The following is a 16,821-nucleotide window of genomic DNA, read 5'->3' as shown; positions in this document are numbered from 1 at the left end:
AAGAAATACGGATGTTGACGATACATATAAAGTTCATCGGGTTTGGAATCAAATTTCTCTATTTTTATGCCCTTTCTCTTATTGTTCTCTTTTGCCTTATTAAATTGTATTGGAGTAATTTCTATAACATCATCGGAATCCTTGTCGGGATCCGATTCATCGGAGAATTGGTAATCCTCCCAATACTTTGCTTCCTTGGCGGAAACACCATTGACCATAATTAACTTTGGTCGATTGGTTGAGGATTTTCTTCTACTTAATCGTTTTATTATTTCCCCCACTAGTTCTATTTCTTCTTCCGGTTCCGATTATTCTTCCGGTTCCGATTCTTCTTCCGGTTCTGACTCTTCTTCCGGTTCCTCTTCGGGAACTTGTGAATCAGTCCACGAATCATTCCAATTTACATTTGACTCTTCATTATTATTAGGTGAGTCAATGGGACTTGTTCTAGAGGTAGACATCTATCACATAATATCAAACACATTAAAAGATTAATATATCACATAATATTCACATGTTAAAAATATATAGTTTCCAACAAAATTTGTTAAGCAATCATTTTTCAAGTAAACACGTTCGAAGTCCAGACTCACTAATGCATCCTAACAAACTCGATAAGACACACTAATGCAAAATTCTGGTTCTCTAAGACCAACGCTCGGATACCAACTGAAATGTCCCGTTCTTATTGATTAAAAACGTTCCATATTAATTGATTTCGTTGCGAGGTTTTGACCTCTATATGAGACATTTTTCAAAGACTGCATTCATTTTAAAACAAACCATAACCTTTATTTCATCAATAAAGGTTTAAAAAGCTTTACGTAGATTATCAAATAATGATAATCTAAAATATCCTGTTTACACGCGACCATTACATAATGGTTTACAATACAAATATGTTACAACGAAATAAGTTTCTTGAATGCAGTTTTTACACAATATCATACAAGCATGGACTCCAAATCTCGTCCTTATTTAAGTATGCGACAGTGGAAGCTCTTAATAATCACCTGAGAATAAACATGCTTAAAACGTCAACAAAAATGTTGGTGAGTTATAGGTTTAACCTATATATTATCAAATCATAATAATAGACCACAAGATTTCATATTTCAATACACATCCCATACATAGAGATAAAAATCATTCATATGGTGAACACCTAGTAACCGACATTAACAAGATGCATATATAAGAATATCCCCATCATTACGGGACACCCTTCGGATATGATATAAATTTCGAAGTACTAAAGCATCCGGTACTTTGGATGGGGTTTGTTAGGCCCAATAGATCTATCTTTAGGATTCGCGTCAATTAGGGTGTCTGTTCCCTAATTCTTAGATTACCAGACTTAATAAAAAGGGGCATATTCGATTTCGATAATTCAACCATATAATGTAGTTTCACGTACTTGTGTCTATTTTGTAAATCATTTATAAAACCTGCATGTATTCTCATCCCAAAAATATTAGATTTTAAAAGTGGGACTATAACTCACTTTCACAGATTTTTTACTTCGTCGGGAAGTAAGACTTGGCCACTGGTCGATTCACGAACCTATAACAAATATGTACATATATATCAAAGTATGTTCAAAATATATTTACAACACTTTTAATACATTTTGATGTTTTAAGTTTATTAAGTCAGCTGTCCTCGTTAGTAACCTACAACTAGTTGTCCACAGTTAGATGTACAGAAATAAATCGATATATATTATCTTGAATCAATCCACGACCCAGTGTATACATATCTCAGTATTGATCACAGCTCAAACTATATATATTTTGGAATCAACCTCAACCCTGTATAGCTAACTCCAACATTCACATATAGAGTGTCTATGGTTGTTCCGAAATATATATAGATGTGTCGACATGATAGGTCGAAACATTGTATACGTGTCTATGGTATCTCAAGATTACATAATATACAATACAAGTTGATTAAGTTATGGTTGGAATAGATTTGTTAACAATTTTCACGTAGCTAAAATGAGTAGTTTTTACCAATTTTATTTTGCCCGCCATTTCTTCGTTTCTAATCCGTTTTGAGTGATTTAAGCGGCCACGGTTTCGTATTGAACTTGAATTTATGAAACTAAACAGAAAAGGTATAGGTTTATAGTCGGAAATTCAAGTTACAAGTCGTTTTTGAAAGAGGTAGTCATTTTTGTCGAAAGAACGACATCTTGATGACTGTTTTGAAAAACATACTTTCACTTTGAGTTTAACCATGATTTTTGGATATTGTTTCATGTTCATAAGAAAAATCATTTTCCCAGAAGTATAGCTTTTAAATCAAAGTTTTTTCATAGTTTTTAATTATCCAAACCAAAACAGCCCCCGATTGTAACTACGACGGCGTAAATCCGGTTTTATGGTGTTTATCGTGTTTCCGGGTTTTAAATCATTAAGTTAGCATATCATATAGATATAGATCATGTGTATAGTTGATTTTAAAAGTGTAGTTAGAAGGATTAACTTTATTTGCGAACAAGTTTAGAATTAACTAAACTATGTTCTAGTGATTACTAGTTTACCACTTCGAATATGATAGCTTTTTATGTATGAATCGAATGATGTTATGAACATCATTACTACCTTAAGTTCCTTGGATAAACCTACTGGAAAAGATAAAAATGGATCTAGCTTCAACGGATCCTTAGATGGCTCGAAGTTCTTGAAGCAGAATCATGACACGAAAACAAGTTCAAGTAAGATCATCACTTGAAATAAGATTGTTATAGTTATAGAAATTGAACCAAAGTTTGAATATGATTATTACCTTGTATTAGAATGATAACCTAGTGTAAGAAACAAAGATTTCTTGAGGTTGGATGATCACCTTACAAGATTGGAAGTGAGCTAGCAAACTTGAAAGTATTCTTGATTTTATGTAACTAGAACTTGTAGAATTTATGAAGAACACTTAGAACTTGAAGTTAGAACTTGAGAGAGATCAATTAGATGAAGAAAATTGAAGAATGAAAGTATTTGTAGGTGTTTTTGGTCGTTGGTGTATGGATTAGATATAAAGGATATGTAATTTTGTTTTCATGTAAATAAGTCATGAATGATTACTCATATTTTTGTAATTTTATGAGATATTTCATGCTAGTTGCCAAATGATGGTTCCCACATGTGTTAGATGACTCACATAGGCTGCTAAGAGCTGATCATTGGAGTATATATACCAATAGTACATACATCTAAAAGCTGTGTATTGTACGAGTACGAATACGGGTGCATACGAGTAGAATTGTTGATGAAATTGAACGAGGATGTAATTGTAAGCATTTTTGTTAAGTAGAAGTATTTTGATAAGTGTCTTGAAGTCTTTCAAAAGTGTATGAATACATATTAAAATACTACATGTATATACATTTTAACTGAGTCGTTAAGTCATCGTTAGTCGTTACATGTAAGTGTTGTTTTGAGACCTTTAGGTTAACGATCTTGTTAAATGTTGTTAACCCAAAGTTTATAATATCAAATGAGATTTTAAATTATTATATTATCATGATATTATGATATATTAATATATCTTAATATGATATATACATTTAAATGTCGTTACAACGATAATCGTTACATATATGTCTCGTTTCGAAATCCTTAAGTTAGTAGTCTTGTTTTTACTTATGTAGTTCATTGTTAATACACTTAATGATATATTTAATTATCATATTATCATGTTATATATAATATAACAATGTATTAATATGCTTCATATATATTTAGTAAGACGTGGTTATAACGATAATCGTTATATGTATCGTTTCGAGTTTCATACGTCAATAGTCTCCTTTTTAAGTATATAACTTATTGTTACTATTTTTAATGAGATACTTGATGATCATTATATCATGTTAAACATATATATTTATTCATTTATGTATCATCATGTCATATACAACTTATAGCGTTCGTGAATCATTGGTCAAACTGGGTAATCAGACGTTTACAAAATTTCCGTTTCAATTAACCAAGTCTTAACAAGTTTGATTACTTAACATGTTGGAAACATTTAATCATGTAAATATAGTTTTCATTAAACATATAATCATAGAAAGGTTCAGAAAAGTTCGGGTCACTATATATATATATATATATATATATATATATATATATATATATATATATATATATATATATATATATATATATATATATATATATATATATATATATATATATATATATGGTATGTATATATACTTGTTACCATTCTTAAACTCTAACACAATCTTTGTTAATCTTTTAGAGTTTTAAAGATCAAACCGTTTCCCCTCTTTTTTTTTATAACCGTATGGTATATGTATATGTATATGTTTTTTTATATTTTTTTTACATGAACAACTTTGTATGTTTATGAATAAGAGCAAGAACATGAACATAAACTTGAATCAAAAGATAGACTTTAAAAGTTTAGATTTAGGGTTTTTTACCTTGTTGAAGATTAACAAGAAAAAGATGAAGATTGCTTGAAGATGAAGATCAAAAGCACTTGAAACTTAAGAACACCTTGAAGATCACGAAGAACGCGAAGAACACGATGAAGATCTCTTGGAGATTGCTTGAAGACCACTTGAAGTTGGTGATGGTGGTGTTGGGGTGTTTTTAGCCGAAACCAAGAGAGAGGGGGAGAGAGGCTTTTGTGACTTTGAGAGAGAATTGTAAATATGTTTTGGTGGATGAAAAGTTTAAGCCTAGGTCTCTATTTATAGGTGAGATTAGAGAATACTAGAATTAGGGTTTAATGGGAATACTTTGAGAACAAGTTATGGTTTACATGGAAGGTAAAGTGGGCCAAAATTTTGAGGGCAAAAGGGTAATTTTCCCCTTTAAATTTTCGGCTAGAGTTTGCATGGAAGGGTTTGGAACTTTTTCGTTTTAGTCCTTGTACTTTAGATTAGCTTAAATGGCTCATTAAAGGTTCCAATTAAATTGTTTAAAGGCTACAAGTTTTAGAGTATTATATTTTGTTCACGAAAGTTTATTAGCTCATTATTTTTATCTTTTATTAACTTGTCGTTTATTACACAAAGTTAATTATTATGTTTTATAATTCGTAACTCTTAACAATTATTGATTAAAGTTTAATCGTTAAGTTTAATTATATTGTTTGGGCATTTAATATTGGAAAAATATAGAATGAAAAAATGAGGGTCGTTATAACATTCATGAGGAACTTGATAGTTGATTCAAGGTTCTGGAATGACCACACTTAGACATTACTTCATCGTTTTAAGTCAAAAGGTAAGCTCTAAGATGGCAACATCATTTATCCTAGAGTGGATATGTATGAGAAATCCTGACACAAACTCTGTTATACTTAGACCTGTTTCTAAGGCTGTGCGTAAATACTGGTCATAAGGGAGCAGATTGGGTATATCATGGAATGTGGTGGATGTCTATACAGTTGAAGCAATTTGTTCCTTCTTCTTTAAGCGAGTTTAAGCGATATCTCTGGGCCCCTCGTTGATTTGTGCTGAATTAAATGCATGGCCATGCTACGACTGAATTAATGCAATTGCACACTATTTGATCACCACAAATCTCTATCGGGAAACATAATCTTGAACGATGATGATTGACACTTAACCATGTCACACGTTCATATAGATATCTTGAGCAAAAGGATGATTGATATAAATCAAAATATAGGAGTGTAACCTAGCAGACTAGTTGTTACACATGGTGTGTCTTTTAAGACATACCAATATTATTAATGTCAGTGCAAGTGGGAATCTGTTGGAAATATGTTCTCGGGTTGGCTACGGTTCGACTGTGGTTTGACCGTGGTACATATATTCCGAAGATATGCCCATGACATTAAATAATAAAAGTCCATTTATCCTATTCGGTCACACACAAAGGTCAATCGTAAATTGTTTGATATACCTTCTAATCGGAAATTAATTTATTAATCATTAGTTAATGGTTTAATAAATTAAGTAAGTTTTTTTTATGTGTATACATATACTTACAAATCTAAATATGTAGAGATTTGATTAGATTTTGCAAATCATATTTTATATAAGATATAAGATTTGATTTGATTTATAAAATATGATTTGATTTATATTTTATATAAAGATTTGATTTTGCAAATCATTCCAAATCTTTATTTATTATATTTGTACTAGATGTATTATTGTATCAATTATGTAATATATAATACCAAGTTTTGGTATTGGAAATATAAGGTTACAAAAGATACAAAACACACATACAAAAATGCTATTTCTCTTTCTCATTTTCAAGTAATCAAAATACTTGAAATATATAATTGGGTTCGGTTTTGGTGGAAATAAGGAAGAAGAAAAGATCCGTTAAGTAGAAGGTATAGATCGAAGCAAGGTTGGAACTTTGGGTGTCTACCGTTTAGAGGAACTCTTCTTTGGGTTTTCAAATTCGATCTTCAGAAGGCTACAAAGGTTGTATTCTAATCTTCTCTTGTTCGGTTTCATTAATTTGTTTTGTTTACTAAAGTTTTGTACAATGATCCGTGAAAGAGTATGATTTTGTAATATTTTAAAAATGCTTCCGTTCGCTTTGAATTTGTATCATACTCCAACACAAGCAACCAGGGTAGGAGTTTCCTTCTGGCGTGTGTGGGTGCAAATGATGAGGGTCGTTGAAATAAATGATCCACTGATGCAAATTCGCCGTTAAAAAAAATAGAGTGGATTATCGGAAATTTAATTTAACCAAAAGGTTTTTTGAAATAAGTTCTTGAAGGGTCCAACATTAGTCAATGAATCCATATCAAAACTAATGAATGGATCTCTAAAAGCGCAAAGCACAAATTGATTGAATTGCAACAATGACATATGGATCTAAATGGAAGAAATGATGCGCTCAGCAATTGAACTGGAGTTGGTTAATAGTTATTTCCTTTGATTTAACGTGTATTCATGTCTTTCAAGTCCTTTGAGTGTACATATATGTCTGTAGGTGGGTGCCCTATTTCCTCTATCCTCCGAAGATTATTCTCCTCCCGGGGTCTTGAGGTCAAATCGTAAAATCGGAAGTAACTGTTTGGCTAATTGTCATTCAGGAAATAATGGCGATTCACGTAACGATGGCCACAATGATGGATGGCAGTCAGCGCTTCACAACCGTACGGTTTCTATTGGAAGAATCAACAAGTCTGTTTACTCGGTATATGATGGAGTCGATTTTTGGGAAGTGCGGCATCTTTTCGGAAATCAAATGCTGTCCCATCGGAGGTACTCTTTCGTTACCTATCTTGAAGTTGCGGATGCTCAGAAAGTCATTGTTGAACTTAATGGCTCGAAGCTATTTGGTAAACCAATATACGCGGGGAGGTCGAGAATTCGTAAAACATAGTTGTTCGTAAAACAGAGGTGCAACACGCACGTGGCAGCATAAAAATAATAATTTGTGTTGCTTTCTGGTATTCGTTTGTTACCGTTTTAAGTGGTCTATCTACTATTCATCAACCCTTCACTATTACTGTATTATAGGAATTTCAAAATTTTAATCTTTTAGCAAATAAATACGGAGTGTTTAAATATGTTCATTAATTTCAACAAAATAAAGGAGCACTAAACAAGTAAACATAATATCCAGGTAAAAAATTATAATGATGATAGAAATATTACACCTGAAACATCCAACTATTTTGTATAAAAAAATAATATGTATATTTTTTAAATTTTCACTACTAACATATATACAATCTAAATGGAAATGTAAATGACCAACAACTCTTTCTTTTTGTAAATTAATATGTAACAGTTAGCAAATAAATGTTGTATTTACAGTAAAATTTTACTCAAACTCGTGTATGGTTCCAAAGAAAGTTCGTTGACTTTGACCAATATTCCAAAATATGACCACAATGAAATGATCATTAATGAACCAAAGGCTTTAAAAAGGTCACTGAATTAAGAAGAAACATTGCTGAAGCCAAAATAGATGGTCTTTTGTTGATAGGCATTGAGAGCACAGTCCACCTGAAAGTGGCCCATTGGGAACTTGACCCGAACTCCATATCCAACACCAACTCCAGCTCCTGGTTTACCATGTCTTAACCCCGGGTTTCCTATAATAATAGTTTAATTTATTGTTACATTAGTTTTTGCATTGTTAATTTTGATTTAACAGATCCAACTATAACTTGAAAATTACAAAAAAAAAAAAAAAGGGTTGATATGTCAACAAAAAATGTAACATTGGACATGTACATAGTTTTAAGTAAAGATGTCTATTGCTAAAATGTTTGAAAGGCCCTTTATATAATATATGTATAAGAAGAAAATAAAAGAAACTTGCATTTCAATAGTAGGTTACTGATCTCAAGTAATGGCTAGTAATATGATGAAAATATATATGATATATGATAATATAAATACAGGAAATGGGAAACTAACCTGGAACAAAGCGACCAGAACCCAAATCAGTTCCACAATCAAAGAATAGGGCTCCATCAAGCATCTCATTCTGGTGACACAAAAAATTATGAAATACTAACTCCTTGTTATTTAGTTCAACATAAATGGTTAACTATTGATTATATATCTAAAATTGCCCTAAACAAGGTCAAGGACAGAATAAAGAAATATTGTCGGCTTAATATCTTTTTTTGTAACTCAGTAGCGCATTGTTGGTGGCACTGAATATATCGAGTCATACGTAAAGCACCTCCCGGACGTTGTAGTTGCAATTGGTAAAACCAAAACAAACTTTAATAACCAATAAACATCTTGGTATGAGATATGCTTGATAAACGATAAAAAAATATTTAATTGTAGTCTTACAAAAAATGGTAAAAATAAAGCCTCAATTGTAACCCTAAAATTACCATATTATCATATTAAAGATGATATTTATTTAGGACATATTGTGTAAACTAGTTTCTTTTGTAGCGGTCAAATTGAATATTCTAGAAGAACTTGCACAATGACTGGGACTTGAACCCCCAAGGCCCAAACTCATGGTTAGACATGTCACCATGATACCGTTAGGCAGTGTTGTAAATCTCGTTATTTCCCCCCGCGATCTCGTTTTTGGGAGGCAGCCGAGACGAGATGTCCATCCCCTGAGATTTCTCGGTCAACGGGGTCAAACTTGGTCAAGCCACGATTTTTCGGATTTTCTCGCTCATTTCTCGGATTTTCTCGCTCATTTCTGGGATTTTCTTGTAAAATCTTGTAAAAATGTATATAAATATACATATATTTATTTATTCATTTTATATATAATAAAAAAACCTAAAAAGTCAATGTAAGTCAACGTCCGAGATCTTCCTGAGATTTTCCCGAGATGCCAATCTCCCAAAAATATCCAAACGAGATCTCTCTCTGAGATCCGAGTTCTCCAACCTTGCCGTTAGGTCAATGTCTCTTTGGTACTTGTAGGCTAATTTAACAATTAATTAATAATTAAATGTAAGTCTACTAATAGGCAATATGTAAATTTGTACATACCATTGGGAATGTAAACTCAGTGTTAGCAACCAGACAAGACCTACCGGATCCAACAGCACCTTCACCGTATCCTCGCACACTACCAACTCCACCGATTGCAAATGCTTGGTAAGGAGCTATATCACCTACTATTGAACCACCTGTAAGGCTGTCACATTTCATTCGTATCAGAAACATCAACTCGATTTATCAAATTTATTGTATTATGTAAGAGAATAACAAAAGTTTTGCAAAGTATGCTTCCTCTAAGAATTTGTTAAGCTATGTGTGTGTGTGCTTCAATACAAAATACTGTCAAATAAATAATGGAGTAGATACCTTGCCAAGAAAAATCCAGGGCCAAGTTTAAGTCCCTTAGAAGCAGCGAACTTGAAACGGTTAAAAATTAACCACTTCGACAAAAGAGGAATTCCTTGTTCTATTTGCAGACTAAACTGAATATTATTATTATAACACATAATGAAAAGGTGACTAATGGCATATATTTAACGAAAAGCATTATTGAGTTCACAAGAAATACACCAAATATTGATTTAACAAATAAAAAACACTAACCCGAGTAAAACTAAGGTCATTTGCCTTTGCGAATCTGGACTCCTGTTTCACTACTACCATGCAATCATGACCACTACCACTGCATAAAAAAAAAGGTATTATAAGGTAACTGTAAGTATGAAAACATGTTCAATTACATTTTAAAAAGCCAAATACTCATATACCTGGATGTCACTGGAAATCCATGCAGATCTCGACTTATCGACCGGCCGTCATCATTGATAGGACGCACATGCTACAAGCCAACATGGCTTACATTATTAAACTCTTGTGTGCATATAGTAGAATAAGAAATCTTAAAAGGTCACACAAAGTTTATTTGTATTCTGGGTCCTGTTGGGCAATGAGTCACACGAGTCAGAGATGGATTGGGTTGATTTGACCCCTTATATATATATATGATGGTTTCTGTTTGGATTTCATAGTATCCCAAAAACTGTTCCCAAATCTAGTACTAACAGTAGTATGTAGCGTCAAAAGTATTGTTTTACTTAAAGTGAAAGTGTAAGATTGAATTTTTTTAAGGCTCAAAGCCTCTCCTGAATCATACTATTTAAAGAAATAAGATTATTAAACTTAACAACAAAGTGAAGTAATCATAATTAAAAATTGAAGTATTAAATACATTCTCCGAAACAAAGTATTAGCAGGTCAACCCAGACCTATCAGTTCCATGAACTCAAGGGTTTTATGATTTTATGCCCATTTAGCCCGAACAATATCAAGATAAAAACCTGAATTGACCCATTTTGATCATTTGGGTCATAGTTTCCACTTCCAATTTGTCATATTTTTTTAACAACTATAGGTAATAATTTTAGGTTAAATCGTTGACTATTTTATAAAATAGTTTGAACTTTTAACGAGACTCGATATGATTCGAGTTAAAATAGAAAATAAAAGCCACGAGCAGAGCATACTCGAAATACTCATGTTACCTCAAACTTTAAACTAGTCTTGCTGCTCCAATTACAACTCCCAGGCTCATCTAAGTCTAAGCCAACAGAGAAACGACATAGATTCACACCTCCACTCCCCGTTTTTGAAAAGTTGTCAACAGGAATGCCATGTATACCAACTTCAGGCGACACCGAGTGCTAGTCAATAAAAAAAAAAAAATTTTTTATACTTTCTACAATTTATTTATTATCTTTCATTACATGGTTAAATGATAAGGAGTTACATTTTTTTTCCATTCACGCAACTGATTGAAAAACAAGAATAATTATGCTACTTCTCAGCTAACAGATTGTGTAATGTTGCTAGGTGTTGGCTAATAAGTAAAAAATAACAAATAAAAAGATTTTTAAATTAAAACAAACCTGGATAACAAAAGAATGTTGAGCAAGCCATTCTGGCCTAGGCTTCCTATAAGCAATCAGTATATTGGAATCTGAAAGTCCTTTATCCCACAATACATCAAGCTTCTCACTCTTTCCAAATAAGTTGGGGTGTTTTATGCAAAGACTGCGGCCAAAAAATAATAATAATTATAATAAATAAATAATAAACGTGGCATGCAATGTTATGTTAGAAATGTCAAGCCAAATTCGTTTACAGAACAGTAAGTAGAAGTTGAATGATAATGAAACATCATACCTTCCTACAATAAGTGAAAGCGGACTGCCAGTGCTTGAATTTCTAAAAATACACCAAAAAGAAAAAAACAAACAGTACAACTAATTAGTTAGGTACATAAAGAAAAGCTGAATTTATATTAATTTGGTTAATTACAGTCACTACAAACTAGGGTGTCTTTGAGTTACACACGCTCGACAAAATACTATGAAGTATCAATCCTGGAATAGTGTATAACTGGGCCACCCAATTTTATCTTACAGCCACATTACATTACATTACATATGTATATACTCCTATATAAATCAATTGATACTAAACACAGCCAATGTAGGAATACATGGGGGCCTATATCATCACTTATTTTAAGCAACCCAAAAATGCAAAGGGCAAAACGAAAACGGATACATACATGTGTGACCTTAGTTGTTAATTTATATTAAGAATGCCACACAAGTATATATCTCTTTCATTTATACTATAAATCAGGCTATAAACATGAATGGATTATTGTAAAATGCCACTTTCAGAAGGGTTCCCTTTCTAACACAATGTCAGTAATCCAGTTTTTAAGGCTAAGATATCATTTAACATTTTAATAAAACTTAGAAAAAGAGAAAATGGAAGAGACCTGAAAGAATGAAGCATCATAGCAGCACAAAGTCTGTGTGTAAAATCAACATTGAAATCTATCTTGGCTGTAATTAATTGAAATAAAAAAAACAAAACCTTAATCAAAATCGAACATACATACACTCAATGTTATAATCAAGAATCTAAAACTAACATATAAAAACAAAAAATAAACAATTATTGATTATTATGAAAAATGTAACGAGAAAAAAAAAAGAACCTCTGCCAGCATGGACGCTCTTTTGAGCTCCCATCGTCGTGCAATTACTTCCACCATTCAAATACACAAAATCCCCCCAATAATAAATAAAACAATAACAATTAATATTATTTAATCTTCGTATTCAATCAAATACAACGAAAATGGTAATGATATAAGAAAAGAAAGGAAGGTTTAACACTCAAGCCGGCGTCTGATAGGCGCACCCGAAAGAGAAAGGGAGTTGTGAGTGAAGAAAAAAGTTATCTGTTTGTGCATTTGATTGGTTTTGGAATATTTGCACGTGCCGATCACGCTTTGTTTTCTCTTGTTCAATTTAAATGCGAAATTATCAGAGCACACGCAATGTGTGGTTCTGGCCTCGATAGCGTCCACATTTTGACTTAAAACGTTGTTGGTGGTGTTCCGGTTCAACATTGCATTTTCGAACATTTTAGAATAAGGGTGTTCAATCGTTTAAAGTAAATTAAAGTGCATATGAATTATTGGGATCGAGCAATACTGAAACTAAATATGAATTCCGTTCTTCGATTCAGTTTTCGTTTTTGAAAATTTTAAATTTGGTTTGACCGAAAATGAAATATCAAACCGAATTCAATTCATACAATATTTAATAAACATATGAGCAGGTCTATTGAAATGATTATATCAGTTAGGTTAATAATTCGGGAGGAGAATTACATAGTCATTAGCGCTTATACATCTCGTGTGAGTTTAGGAGAAAGAGAAAAGAGACGTTTTTGAGAATAGTTAGATGAGGTTGTGAGGAGGTGCCCGAGCGAACACTGATCGCTTATAAGGGATCTTAATGGACATATAGGAACTGATGCAGAGGATTATGAGGGGTCCACGGTGGCTTTGGGTACAGATTACAAAATGAGAATGGTCGCTAAATTCTTAAGTTTGTCGTTAGTAGTTACAAATTCTTTCTTTAAGAAGGCGGATGCTTAGTTAACTACTTTTCATAGTGGGGGACACAATACCCAAATTGACTATTTATTGCTTTGTTAGGGAGACCTTAGGACTTGTGAACACTGTAAGGTCCTTGATTTGTTCTTCCCAATGCAAATTGTTGTTCATGGATTTAGTTCTTCAAAGACCAGCGAACTCAAGAGTGAGGGCCACCCTACCTAAAATTCTTTGGAAGAACTTGAACGGAGAGATGATAGAGACTTTTAGAGCTTTGGTGATCGAAAGAGTTGATGCTAAATTGGAGAATGCAACCCATGTTAAAATGCATCGGATGTGAAATACTATATTCTTCACCATTAAAGAGGTAGCTTAGCGATGAAGTTCAAACCAGAGTCGCAGTTAAGTAGCTGAGGTTTAGGGAGCTCGTCACTCTTCGGGATGAGACACTTGCTAATAGAACTAGGGCTTGTTAGAATAAAGATTACGTTAGGCCCGTTTAGTATAGCTCGACCCGTTTGTGAGTTTAGGATTTCTAGGGTTTGCATGCACTTTATATATGTGACGCCCCGTATAAAACCATCATGTACGGATCATCAACAACAGGTCCATTACACGGTATAATACTATATGCTGTTTTAAACAAGTTTTGCATTCATGAAAAGGTAACGTTTTTACCAACGTCAAATGTTTTATAAAAGATGACGTCTTTACCAACGTCAAATGTTTTACAAGGATAACGTGCTTCTACGAAAAGAAAGCATTAACATAAGTACGTGACACAAAGGTCATTACAAAACCATAGTTCGAAAATATGATAAGTTGTGAATGCAATGTAAAAGTTCCATGATTGAGACATCTCTAAACAATGCAACGGAAGTCTAACACAGCGAGTCTGTAACAGCAAGTCTATAACACCAAGACTATAACAGCAAGTCTAACAGCAGAAGCAACAACGTCTAAGCACCTGAGAAATACATGCTTAAAAAGTCAACACGAATGTTGGTGAGCTATAGTTTGTTTGTAATCAGTAATGTAATGTAGACCACGAGATTTCTGTGCTTCAAATCAGCATTTCAAAACAGTATGATAAAGTATATTCTTATCTGTGGGCATCCGGTAACTAACTTAACAAGTAATATATCACCCCCTAAAAGTACACTTGGCGAGTGCGTATGTTTACGAAGTATTAAACACCCGTTGTGTGAGGCCCCGTACCAAATCAACGTGTACGGATCATCAACAACAGGTCCATTACACAGTATAATACTATATGCTTGTAACAACCCAAACCAAATCACGTTCGAACCCGCTTAAAATAACATAAAAAAAATTATTTTGTTGCACAGCTATTGGCGCGGCGCGCCAGGACCCCGCGCGGCACGCAGAAAGGCCTGGACAGGCTGCTGTCCCAAAAATTCAAAAACGTGAAAATGTTTGACCACCTCCCGACATAATTAGACAAAACGCTTTTCACCACATATTCAAATATGTAAAACTAACACGTTCCATTAATAAAAAGGGCTTTACAATGCCGGGCCCACCTATGCCCAAATTACCCTTAAAGTACGAATTACAAGTTTTCGACCAGAAGACTTTTAATACAAAATAAAGCCGAGCATGGCGATTGGGGATACGCTACCCAATCCTAATCAATCCAAAAGCAAGCCTTCTAAAGCAACTACGCAAGTCCACTAGTCCCCGCTTACCCGAGCCACCGCATCCATGCAATCTATAAAAATGTAAACAACGAGAGGGTAAGCTAACGCTTAGTGAGTGATAACATACTACATACATATATATGTATAAAATGGACACGCCACACAAATATCAAATACCGCATACCGAAGCATCCATGTATAAGGCAACTACACTAAGCATATCGCACGATCTCTAAGCAACAAGCTAAAGATATCAACAAGTATAAGTTCACCAACGACGATGTGAACAACGCCAATAAGCTACACCCGGAGGGTTAGCTACAACACAACAATACAACAATATATATATATATATATATATATATATATATATATATATATATATATATATATATATATATATATATATATATATATATATATATATATATATATATATATATATATATAACAATATAAAAACGAATAAGGTTAACCCCTTAACCCATTGCCGAATACCAAACACCACAATGAAGATTGGCCGAGCTACACGAGCCTTAGTAATCCGAAACCACACGAGATTACTATCTTCAACAAGACAACATCGAGGTTGGCCGAACTACACGAGCCTTAGAAATCCGAAACCACACGAGATTACTACCTCAATAAGATGACCGAACTACACGCGTCATCGTGAATCCGAACTACACGCGACTCACTTCTCAACATCAAAACCCTTCGCCATTGGGGTTATATCATCCACATCACAACCACGTGTGATAATGTACACATTTGATGTACTTCGCCAAAGGTGATCAACCAAAACGCACAACCGTGCCAATTGGACCTATACACAAGTCCATCAAAACCACCTATATGTGAAGTGAGCTCTATAGCCGAGAATCACTTCACCTGATCCGCACCCATCCTACACATACATATGCACATAAGATATTAACACTCACCTTGTCGCCTTGATGAAACGCTTCCAAATAATCCGCAACTCGTCAATGGAAAGCACCTATTCCATAATCATAAATACCACAACACAATTAGGATGGATTTACAAACCAACCCAATTCGACACTTAGTGCAATTTCGACCCAAATGCACTTTCAAGCACAAACCGTGCCTAAACTAACCAATAATCACTAACACAAGTGATAATGGTCCTAATATGCCTATTAAACCCGAACACAAGTGTTAAACACTTATCGTTCTCAAAATCGCCCATAAACCCTAATTTTGACCCATAAAGTCAAAATCTCACCAATTACAAGTTTTGACACCAAAACATATGTAACTCGGTTTTATACTTCAACTTAATCCATTTTAAGTTTATAAACCTCATCGAATCGACATTCGGGTCATAATCATCAACAAACCCTAATTTTGACTCTAGTCAAAATTAGTCAACCACAAGAACCCTAAGGGTCTCCAATACATCAATAATCACTAATACTAGTGATTATACACCATTCTCAAGTCTTAAACATGGTTAAATCATTAACCAACCCAAAACCCGCCTTTTAACACTTATAAACTCGAATCTTGGTGTTAATCTTCAATTAACAACTAAACGGGTTCCATTTATAAATCATACAATCAAAAGCCCCAAATTTGAATGATGAACACGAAAACGAAATTTGGAGTTAGAGCTTACCACTAGTATCACCGTGTAGCTAAGAACGAGGAGAACAAACTTGTCTACTACGCCAAAGATCAAAACCCGCTTCTTCCTTTCCAAAAATCCCTTTGAATCAAATGGGTGTTTGAGTTCTTGAGAGAAATATGAAAAGAAAAGGAAAAAGAAATGAATA

General features: G+C 33.4%; 1 protein-coding gene across 1 annotated transcript; it reads right to left on the bottom strand.

Moving 5' to 3' along the window:
* Positions 1-7,657: 7,657 nt before the first annotated feature.
* Positions 7,658-12,726, bottom strand: LOC139897450 (outer envelope protein 39, chloroplastic). Its single transcript, XM_071880148.1, has 11 exons — positions 12,453-12,726; positions 12,231-12,297; positions 11,621-11,662; positions 11,344-11,488; positions 10,960-11,118; positions 10,186-10,256; positions 10,022-10,100; positions 9,785-9,900; positions 9,467-9,614; positions 8,411-8,480; positions 7,658-8,082 (listed from the first exon to the last, which is right to left on the bottom strand). The coding sequence occupies exons 1-11, from the start codon at positions 12,484-12,486 to the stop codon at positions 7,925-7,927; spliced, it is 1,089 nt and encodes a 362-aa protein (XP_071736249.1). The 5' UTR covers positions 12,487-12,726; the 3' UTR covers positions 7,658-7,924.
* Positions 12,727-16,821: the final 4,095 nt, after the last annotated feature.

Source organism: Rutidosis leptorrhynchoides, chromosome 3 (genome assembly GCF_046630445.1).
Source record: "Rutidosis leptorrhynchoides isolate AG116_Rl617_1_P2 chromosome 3, CSIRO_AGI_Rlap_v1, whole genome shotgun sequence".
Taxonomy (NCBI): domain Eukaryota; kingdom Viridiplantae; phylum Streptophyta; class Magnoliopsida; order Asterales; family Asteraceae; genus Rutidosis; species Rutidosis leptorrhynchoides.
Note: the sequence above shows the minus strand (reverse complement) of the source record. Positions and strands in the feature narration are given on the sequence as shown.

Bases quoted from the DNA above. Each gene is read 5' to 3' on its own strand.
- LOC139897450 (XM_071880148.1), bottom strand. From the start codon at position 12,486: ATGGGAGCTCAAAAGAGCGTCCATGCTGGCAGAG. The intron at 12,298-12,452 runs GTTCTTTTTTTT...AATTAATTACAG, and splicing joins GAGCGTCCATGCTGGCAGAG to CCAAGATAGATTTCAATGTT. The intron at 10,257-10,959 runs GTAACATGAGTA...GTTGGCTTGTAG, and splicing joins AGACTAGTTTAAAGTTTGAG to CATGTGCGTCCTATCAATGA.